At 49.0% G+C, this 10825-nt stretch overlaps 1 protein-coding gene and 1 non-coding gene across 2 annotated transcripts in view; both read right to left on the bottom strand.

Annotated features, from left to right (window-relative positions):
• Window positions 1-591: 591 nt before the first annotated feature.
• Window positions 592-10825, bottom strand: part of DHRS3 (dehydrogenase/reductase 3) — a 50675-nt gene continuing 40441 nt past the window's right edge. The window contains exons 4-6 of the mRNA XM_043923202.1: window positions 10287-10525; window positions 4721-4846; window positions 592-1109 (exon numbers count right to left, since the gene is read on the bottom strand). Of these exons, the coding sequence (XP_043779137.1) occupies window positions 1025-1109; window positions 4721-4846; window positions 10287-10525 (450 nt within the window). The 3' untranslated portion in view covers window positions 592-1024. The remainder of the gene's footprint in view (window positions 1110-4720; window positions 4847-10286; window positions 10526-10825) is intronic.
• On the bottom strand, window positions 6573-6645 carry TRNAG-CCC. Its single transcript has one exon. It is a non-coding gene; the product is annotated as a tRNA-Gly (tRNA).

Below are 10825 nucleotides of genomic sequence, written 5' to 3'. Positions count from 1 at the left end.
CCCCATTGCCTGAATCCACATCAAACCCCTCTGCCATCCCAGACTTCTCATTCTCCTTTGCTATTTCACTTCTATCCCCTGCGGTCAGATCTGACCTGGGGGCCCAGAGCACCCTCTTAGCACTGGCCTTGTTGTGCTGGTTGTCTTCAGAGTTTTGGCTTCTCAGCAGCATTCCCCTCTCAGCACATGCTAGGTAGACAGTAGGGGCTTGATAAAATCTGGTTCTTCTCTCCTGAGTTAGTGGCCTGGGGGCTGGTGGGGCCACGGCAGGGCAGAGGGCAGGTCTCTGTAGGCTAGTTCCTGATGGTTTTCCACAGATGCAGGTGGGAAGGCAAAGTGCCCCCCAACCTGTGACTGTTGGGAGGGGCCTGAAAGAGCTGGCAAGAAACCAGTAATCCCCTGTCCCCACAGGCCTGGATTCCAATTTCTCTCCTGATTTCTGCCTCCTTCTTGTCTACTCCACCCCTTGTAGCTGGGGACCCTGAGCAGACCAATTCTCTCTGAAAGGATGGGATATTATGGTTGGGATTGGTCCCCTCTCCACTGCCCACCAAGGACCAGAGGTCAAGGATTTCAAGAAAAACACTCACAAAAGCTTTCTCTCTTTATTTTATATATTCCTGCCGTTCAATCAGTTTGCACAAGCTGAGGATGAGTGAATTTTGGAGGCGAAGGAGGAGCATGTGGGCACAGACCATCCCGGAAATAGTCTATGCACATTGCCAAGGCTGGTTAGACTTGAGAAGCGATTTAACAATAAACTCTACAGAATCAGAAATGTACAAAAGTGTCAAGGCAGCTGCTGGCTGATTTCTTGCCTCCCCATCGGGGTCAGAGTTACGCCCATCAGTCCTGTGCAAAGGTCCTGGGGCTGGCTAGGGGGGCAGCCGGATTCTTCCCCAGGATAGAAGCAGTCCTGCTCACCCAGCAGAAGTGTGCCGAGGGACAGGCACGTAGGTGTATGCCCAGGTGCCCATGCCCCCTTAGGTTCCGTGGCTTTTGAGCCTGTGTCTCCATCCTGTCTTTATGTCCGCCCTTTGAAAGTGTTCATGCAGGTGTAGGTTCCTGAGAATTTGTGGATCTCCTCGAGGGCAGCCTGTGGGAGTATGCTGAGGGAGGGAGAAAGGAGAAAAGAAGATGGTCAATGGGGGACTAGCGGACAGGTAGCCAAACAAGATAGGTAGTTGAGTAGTGGTTCCCATAAGCTCTCCCCACCCCTTCTCTCCAAAACACACCAGCTCCCCCCATAAGCCAACCCACCCACCCCTCCATGGAGGAAGGGCTTTCAAGTAAGTAGATAAATGAAAGTGAAGTGAAAGTGAAAGTGTTAGTTGCTCAGTTGTGTCCGAATCTTTGCGACCCGGGGGACAGTAGCCCAACAGGCTCCTCTGTCCATGGGGATTCTCTAGGCAAGAATACTGGAGTAATTGCCATGCCCTCCTACAGAGGATCTTCCTGACCCAGGGACTGAATCCAGGTCTCTTGCATTGCAGGGAGATTTTTTACCATCTGAGTCACCAGGGAAGCCCAGTATAAATAGTTTTTTACAAGGTAAAGGGTAGGTATAAACAAACTTTCAAAGCCACATTCTGAGCATTTTAGGGTCTATAATTATCTCAGAAATCTATGAACTCCAGATGCCACTTATTCAACAAATATTTACTGCGTGGGGCTAATGAGTTAGGTACTGGGTATTACCTTCTTATTTCTCCCTACTCCATGTATTAACTTATTTATTAAGCAGCCACACTGTTTTCCTGATACATTTGCTACCAAAGTCTGTCCTATCTACCATTTCAACATTCTCAGCCAAGTTTGCTCCACTCCAGAGTGGTGTCTTCTTTTAGCTGGGACCTTCCTTTTATTTCTCACCCTTTATTTCCCTCCAGATAGTAAAACACCTGCATATACTGGGCTGGCCAAAAAGTCCATTCGGGCCCCTTACAACAAACTTGAACGAACTTTTTGGCCAACCTGATACCTTCAGGCCTTGACCTTCAGCGTTTCACAATTTCCTGCTTTGTGGGAAATTTCCCAGACTCACCCGTAGGCCTTTCTTAGGGCTCCCTATAGCCCTGTGCTTCCCCAACAAGGCCTGGAGTTGTGCTTGTTATTTCCTTGTTGGGCCCCTGGGTGTCTCTGTGGTAGATATTTCATCTCTGATCCTGGCACCTGGCACAGAGGACCCAGCTTAGAGACACCCTCAGTTCATCTGTTGAATCAAGTTTGAAGAGTCCAGCCCATCCTAGGTGCAAGATGGGAAAGCCTCATTCCAGGTGGAGCAATCAGGAAGGCTTCCTGGGGGTGGTGGCAACAGAGTTGAGCCTGTGAGGATTTCTCTTGGGGAAGGTGAGAGGGGCATGCAAGTGCAGGGAATGAGGAAGGGCTGGCCTCTGCTTCTTGTGGGAAAATAGTGGGGGACAGAACAGGAAGTGTAGGCTGGGGGCTTACTGTGGACAGTGCTGAGGTGTTCTAGGCAAATTAGCTTTTTTCTAGAATGTCCCCAAAAGCTTCTGAGAAGCTCCCTGAGGTGGACAATTAGCTTGGCTTTGGTGAGGATCCGAGTCCCTGGACTCCTAAGGCTCATGGAGCAGCCAAGGAGCAGCTCAGAGCAGTAGTCAGCATGGACTGAGGGAGGCTGAGGTGGGGCTTGCCTGCCCGCGCCCCCCCCAACCCCTCCCTCACTCTGTGTCCTGGAAGGGCTTTGAATTTGGAGAAGGGATGGACTGATGTGTCCCCCTGGTCCTGAGGTTACAGCAGCTACTCAGGTGCCCACTGTGTCCACAGTAGCCAGAGGGGAACCTGGTTTCCTGGGGTTGGACATCTGATAAAGGCACTTGGGTGTTTCACTTCCCAAAAATGCCTTTCAGGAAATGATATAAATGAATTTACTTATAAAACAGATACAGACTTCCAGAACAAAGGGATAGTTAGGAAATTTGGGATGGACATGTACACACTGCTATATTTAAAATGGATAACCAACAAGGTCTTATTGTACAACACAGGGAACTCTGCTTAATGCTATGAGGCAGCCTGGATGGGAGGGGAGTTTGTATACATGTATGTGTATGGCTGAGTCCCTTTGCTGTCCACAGTGTCACAACATTGTTCATAGGCTACCCGTGTGTGCGTGCTAAGTTGCTTCAGTTGTGTCTCACTCTGCGACACTATGGTCTATAGAACACCAGGCTCCTCTGTCCATGGGATTCTTCAGGCAAGAATACTAGAGTGGATTGCCAAGCACCCCTCCAGGGGAATCTTCCCGACCCAGGAATTGAACCTGCATCTCTTACATCTCCTGCACTGGCAGGTGGGTTCTTTACCACTAGTGCCACCTGGGAAGCCTGTTCATCGGCTATACTCCAATATAAAATAAAAAGTTAAAAAAAAAGAAAAGGCCTTTCAGGTCAGAGGGGTTCAGTCAGCTGGGGGCTGGGGACCCAGAGGAGCCAAGAGTCCATGGTCACTTGGGGCTCCAGGGTGGTGCTCTCTCTGCAGCAGGAGAGGCTCATGAAAACTGTGCTGAATGGGGCATGTGGAATGGCCTGTTTAGTGTGGGACTGGGACGGGAAGAGTTTTCTGCCCAGAGTCTGGAAAGTTCTAGAATGTGATGCTGGGCAAATTCTGGAGGAGCAAGTTCTCCTCTGTAAAGCCCACCTCCCAAGGTGGTCTCCCTGGTGAATCCCACCTGGCGAGCACTGTGATGTTTCTATGAATCTCAAGCCTTAGGCAAGGAGATTCCTGTCTTCCCCATTAGGTTAAAGGCTGGGGCCAAGATTTAGTCTCTAGACTGGCAGTTCTCAAAGTGTTGCCCAGGAACCCTTGGGCATACCAGAGATCTCTTCAGAGGTCTGTCTGCAAGTGCAAACTATTTTTATTATAGTACTGCGGTAGGATTCGACTTTTTTAACGTTCATTCTCATGAGTATACGGTGGAGTTTTCTGGAGGCTACATGACATGACATCACAAAAGATGAAAATCAGAAGCAGATACAAGTATCCATTTGTCTTCAATTAAGTCAGATAATAAAGAGCTTTGCAAAAATGTAAAACAACACCATTCTTTTTACTATATTCTTTTTTTTTGAAAAATGCTTACTTTTCACAAAAATATCATTTATGTTAACACCAAATGGATTTTTTTATTGCTATATATAAATGAATACATGTATAAATTCCATACCTTCCCTCCTCAGTTTTAATTCCTAAAACAATAGATAGAACTCACATAAATAAAAGAACTCTAGGTTCTTCAACAATTTTTAAATTTGTAAAGGGTTCTTGAGAGCAACAAGATTGACTACCCTAATCTGCAGTAAGGATGTGTGTGCTCAGTCATTCAGTAGAGTCCACCTCTTTGTGGCCCCATGGACTGTAGCCCACCATGGAATTCTCCAGGCAAGAATACTGGAGTGGGTTGCCATGCCCTTCTCCAGGAGATCTTCCTGACCCAGGAATTAAACCTATGTCACTTACATCCCCCGCATTAGATGGGTGGGTTCTTTACCACTAGTGCCACCTGGGAAGCCTATATTAAGGATAATAATTCCATAACCCATATGCCATGACTCTCATTTTCACACCCACAGCAGACATGACTAACTGATCATGTGGGTTCTTTCTCCTGCCTGAGGCCTCTTCCCCACCAGGGTCCCCTGGGAGGAGGGGACACGGCCTGCACGAGCCTGACTCTGAGCTTCCTCCCCCAGCCCTGTACCTTTTCAAGATAATGAGGGCGTGCATCGTCCACGGCAACAGGAGGAGGGCCTGATTAAGCTGCACGGCTTCCACTGTCCTCCGGGCCACCGTCTCTGGCTTCAGTGGGGGGAAGAGGTTGGGAAACCTGCATGTAGGAAGAGACAGTGTGAGTTTCTCCTAAAAAACAAGTGCTGCTGCTGAACCCCCTCCCTGCCCCCCGTCTCCATCTCTGTCTCTAGCATGTCTGTCCATGGGATTCTCCAGGCAAGAATACTGGAATGGGTGAACATGCCCTCCTCCAGGGGATCTTCCCAACCCAGGTCTCCTGCACTGCAGGCAGATTCTTTGCCATCTGAGCCACCAGGGAAGCCCAAGAATACTGAAGTGGGTAACCTATCCCTTCTCTAGGGGATCATTCCCAAACCAGGAATCGAGTCGGGGTCTCCTGCAGCGCAGACAAATGCTTGACCAGTCGAGCTAATAGTGAAGCCGCTTCTCTAACGTGTCAGGGTCATCCCTTTGGCTTCTCCTGTGTGGGGAGACTCGAGACCTGTTTGAAATCCTCTCCCTGCTCCCCTGCTGCCCCAGATGCATCAGGAGTTCCTAATCCCCTCTCTCCTCCCAGCTGGTCTCCTCCTGCCCACCCATACCCCGGGACTGGTTCTCAGAGCATGGCAGAGAGCTCCCCAAAACCTCACCCACACCCTGTCACTGCCCTGCTCGAGCCCTCCCAGGGTCCCCTAAGCTGTCTTCAGCCCTACCCTCTCTGGGCCCACCTCTCCTCCTTCTCTGCCCAGCGATCCTGGCCAATCCTCTCTCTTAAGATCCTTCCCATCTCAGCCATCCTATCAGCGAGGCTCCCTCCCCTCGTCCACTCAGAGTGGCCTCTGATCTCGTGCCCCTGATAACTGCCTTGACTGAATGGACTCCATCGAGAATGGCCTGTCTCTCCTCCTCCACCCTTGAGTTCCCCAAGGGCAGAAGTCTGGTGGGTCTTGCTCCCTGCTATCTGCCCTGAGTGCAGCGTCAGGATATCGTAGGTACTTAACAAGTGTTTGCGGAATGGGTGGACACAACGACGTGGCATTCCCCAGGTGTGTCCTATGCATCCTGTGCAGAGACAGGGGCTCTGCCCCGCTTGCCGGTTCACTCCCTCAGCCCTTGACTCATGGATACACTCACTGATTCATTCAAACATCTACAGAGAGGTCCCACGGGGTTGATAAATAAATGAATGGCTGAATAAGCAAACATCAGGGGCTTCTTATGATTGTTCAAAAGCATCGGACCTGAGACCCCTAACAGTAGTGATGCTCCCTAAGCGCCAAACCTGTGCTGAGCGATCAACCGGCATTATTCACTCCAACTAACAGAAGAAAGCTGGGGCTCTGGGGAGCTGGTTAGGACCTGGAGAGTCAAACCAGGCCCCCGGAAACCCCAGGCCAGTGCCCTGCTTGCTGCTTGTCCCTTCTCTCTTGGGCCTAACGGTGCAGGGCTGCTGGTGCTGCCGGCTCTGACCTCAGTCCCACAAAGCGTGCTGCTCCAGCACCAGGAGGACTGAGGGTGATAAGCCAACCTCTATCCATGTGGCCTTGGGCAAGTACCTTTGCTTCTCAGTCTCAGTTCCCCCATCTGGGAAATGGGCTTAAGAACTCTCACAAGCTTGCAGAGGGCCACATGCAGCAGCATTTGTAAAGTGTCTGGTGGCTCAAACACAGAAAAAAATCAGTAAATAGCAATTTACAAACAGCAGCACTCACCTATATGGTTACTCTTTTCTTTTTTCCAAATACTTATTTATTGGACTTTGTCAGGTCGTAGTTGAGACCACATGGGATCTTCCATCTTTAGTTGCAACATGTGCGATCTAGTTCCCTGACCAGGAATTAAGCCTGGGTCCCCTGCATTGGGAGTGCAGAGTCTTAGCCACTGGACCACCAGGGAAGTCCCTGTTATGGCTGCTCTTGCCAGAAAATCCATCAATTTTGTCCTAAGCACCTGTCTCCAACCCTCCACCTTGAGAAGTTGTTAAGTATGGTTGGAGAGAAAGCCAATGCTTTTTTTTTTCCCTTTCAAGAAATAGGGCTTCCTTTGTGACTCAGACAGTAAAGAATCTGCCTGCAATGCAGAAGACCCAGGTTCAATCCCTGGGTCGGGGAAATCCCCTGGAGAAGGGAATGGCTACCTGCTCCAGTATTCTTGCCTGGAGAATTCCATGAACAGAGGAGCCTGGCAGTCTACAGTCCAAGGGGTTGCAAAGAATCAGACATGACTGAACAACTAACCCGCACACACTAGGTACAAATAGACTTTTACTGCTCTTCTCCTAAGCCCTCAGGGCTCACCTGCAGTCCACAGGTAACGAAGCTTCACCTAGTGCTTCCTACCTGCCAGCCAGCTAGTTGATTCACACATGGGAGCTCATCTAGCCTGCAAAGTCAGGATACCATCATCAATCCCTTCTCATGGACTAGGAAACCAAGGCACAGGAAAACTAAGTAACTTGCCAGAGGTCACACAAAGCTAGGGGTGCATGCTAAATCGCTTCAGTCATGTCTGACTCTTTGCCTGCCAGGCTCCTCTGTCCATGGGATTTCCCAGGCAAGAATACTGGAGTGGGTTGCCATGCCATCCTCCAGGGGATCCTCCCGACCCAGGGATCGAACGCGCATCCCTTACATCTCCTGCATTGGCAGGCAGGTTCTTTACCACTAGCACCACCTGTCTCTGCAGTTTGGGCCCACACTCTGAACCACCGGAAAAATGACTTGAGAGAGGCCTTGGATTTCCTTCCTAAAGTGATGAAGAGGAAACCATGCCAGAAGGCGAAACAGGCGCAGGAACGCAAGGTCTGTGAAAGTCCTGCTCGCTTCTGTGCTCGAGGCGCCCAGTTAGAACCATGGATCGCTGTGGCAGCATTTCCATCCAGTATGTTTCCCTGGCGGCTCAGCTGCTAAAGAATCTTCATGCCGTGTGGGAGACCTGGGTTCGATCCCTGGGTTGGGAAGGTCCCCTGGAGAAGGAAACAGCTACCCACTCCAGTATCCTGGCCTGGAGAATTCCTTGGACTGCACGGGGTCTCAAATGGTTGGACATGACTGAATGGCTTTCACTTTCACATATTTATTGAGCACTTCCTGTATGCCCAGATGAGAAGAAACTAAACCAATACATTGTAGGGGGAAAAAACCAGTATGGAACATTCATAGTCATTATTCCAGCACCCTCTAAATTCAGAATCTATGATAATCTGCACATAAGTCAGGTGGAAATTAGGCTTCCCTGGTAGCTCAGCTGGTAAAGAATCTGCCTGCAATGCAGGAGACCCCGGTTCAATTCCTGGGTTGGGAATGATCCCCTGGAGAAGGGATAGTTTACCCACTTCAATATTCTCAGGCTTTCCTGGTGGCTCACATGGTAAAAAGTCTGCCTGCAAGGCAGGAAACCTGGGTTTGCTCCCTGGGTTGTGAGGATCCCCTGGAAGAGGGCATGGCAACCCACTCCAGTATTCTTGCCTGGGAAATCCCATGGACAGAGGAGCCTGGCGGGCTGCAGTCCATGGGGTTGCAGAGTCGGACATGACTGAGCGACTAAGCACAGCACAGCACATAACAACTAAAGTCTGCTAGAAAGATTAATAGCAGATGCACTTATGAAGATGTTTATTGTTAGGAAAAATAATAATACTGAGCATCTTGTATGCCCCAGGCTTTGCACTAGATACATTACATGTGTTATTTCTAATTCTCCCAATAATCCGACAAGGTAAATATGATTTCCACTGTTTGACAGATGAGCAAAGTAAAGCTCAGACTGGTAACAAAACTGGTTCAAGGTTTCACCACCATGTAGTAGCTGAGGTTAGATTCAAAATCAGGTTTTTCTTTTAAATTTTATTGAAGTATAGTTGATTTACAATATGTTAATTTCTCATATACAACTAAGTGACTCGTTTAGTTGTGTCCGACTCTTTGTGACCCCGTGAACTGTAGCCTGCCAGGGTCTTCTGTCCACGGAATTCTCCAGGCAAGAATACTGGAGTGGGTTGCCATTCCCTTCTCCAAGGGCTCTTCCCCACTCAGGGATCAAATCTGGGTCTCCTGTACTGCAAGCAGATTCTTTACTGTTTGAGCCACCAGGAAAGCCCTAAGTGACTCAGTTATACATATATATATACACACACATATTCTTTTTCATATTCTTTTCCATTTTGGCTTTTTACGGGATATCAAATATAGTTCCTTGTGCTATACGCTACATTAGTCACCCATTCTATATATAACAGTTTGCCTCTGCTGATCCCAAACTCCTGCTTCTTCCCTCCCCTCCCCCCCCACCCCCTTGGCAACCACAAGTCTGTTCTGTTTGTCTCTGAGTCCGCAAAGCAAGGTGTTTTGATTCTTGCTTAGCAAAACCAACCCTAGTGATAATCACTAAGGTGTTCTGAGTGATTCCCATATGAATGTATTGTGCTACATGCCTTCCAGGATCTCATGCAATCCTCACAATGATCCTTCCATGCCATCCTCATGTTTGGAAGAGGATGATGCATGTAATTTAGAAGGCAAAATTATCATTATATGTTGCTTTGCAAAAAAAAACAAGGAAAATAGTTTTTGGATGATTCCCCATTTTCATTTACCCATAACCTTGTGTCCCTTCACAAGTGTACATCAGTGTAGCACCATTTACTGGGCACTTACAATGTAGCACATAGGGTATTGTGTGCTAGACCCCATTTTATTCTTATCACAGACTCCTACTCCCATCATCCCATTTTACAGATTAACAAGAGAGGCTGGAGTAGGAACTAACCAGATCCAAGGTCACACACATCCTGGGGATCTGGCTCCAAAGCACAAGCTCTAAACCAGTAGTTCCCGTTCCCCGTTGATTTAATTGGTCTGGAGGTGGGGTGGTTGGGCTTCGGTATTTCTTTAAACTAAGCTATAATTTATATACAATAAAAGGCATAAATATTAAGTGTCCAGCATGATCAATTTTTACCTCTGTAACCCCTACTCAAATCAAGAAGAGAGAACATTATTAAAAGCCTAGAAAGTTCCCTGGTGCTCCCTGCCAGGCTGTGTCCCCATGCCTCTAGGAGTGCACTGTTCTGATTTCCATCACATCTGCCCAGCTTTGCCTGCTCTAGAACTTCAGAAAAATGGACTCATGCAAAATGCACTCTTTTTTTTTTTTTTTCCAAAATGCACTCTTGTGTCTCTGGTTTCTTTCATTCAACGTAATGCTTTCAAGATTTATCTATATTGTTTGCATAATCAATACTTTGTGCCCTTTTTTTTTTAAATTTTTTTTTTCTGTGTGCCCTTTTTATAGGTGGGTGAGTATTCCATTGCATGCGTTTAGCGTGGGTACTCTGTGAGGCCCCTGAACTGAGAAGCAGGACCCTAAGCCACTCTAGAACCCCACTGCTTTGCAGATGGAGACTCAGGTACTAGACCAAAAAGCCAGGGAAAAAGCACTTCTGGGTTATTTTAAAATTTGGTCTCTGTGTATAATGAGTCCCGTTGTCCAACGGGCTAGAGGGACTTGGCCCGGAGACGGGGTCCTCTGCCACTGACCTGACCCTCATGCCCTGGAACATCTCGGTGCTGGTGTGGAAGGGCAGCACGGTGGTGGCGCTGACGCCCGGACAGTCCAGCAACCCCAGGGTCAGGCTCTCCATGAAGGCGAAGGCTGAGGCTTTGGACGTGCAGTAGTCGATGGCGCCGGGGATGGCGGAGAGCGCCAGCACGGAGTTCAGACACACGATGTGGCCGTTCTGCAGCTCCAGCATCCGTGGCAGGAAGGCCTTGGTGGTCTGAGGGTGGATGGGGAGGTTAGTGGGCGGCAGCTACAGCTTCCAACACCCCTTGACTTCCCCTCTTGGGGAGAACAGACCACCCTGGACACAGGCAGTCCTCAGCCACTGGGTTTTCCTGTGATGGGGAGGTGAGGGGTGGAGGCTGAGGGCACTGAGCCTCACATTTCAGAAAGTCCAGATGACTCCTGGAGAGCCTGTCATTCTTCTTGTCCAGCCACCCTCTAGATCTAAGCCCAAGCCCTGGTGAGCCTCTCCCCACTCCCTTGTAGCTCCCAGCCTCCCTGGAAGGGAAGAACA

This window comes from Cervus elaphus, chromosome 14, assembly GCF_910594005.1.
Source record: "Cervus elaphus chromosome 14, mCerEla1.1, whole genome shotgun sequence".
NCBI lineage: Eukaryota > Metazoa > Chordata > Mammalia > Artiodactyla > Cervidae > Cervus > Cervus elaphus.
Note: the sequence above shows the minus strand (reverse complement) of the source record. Positions and strands in the feature narration are given on the sequence as shown.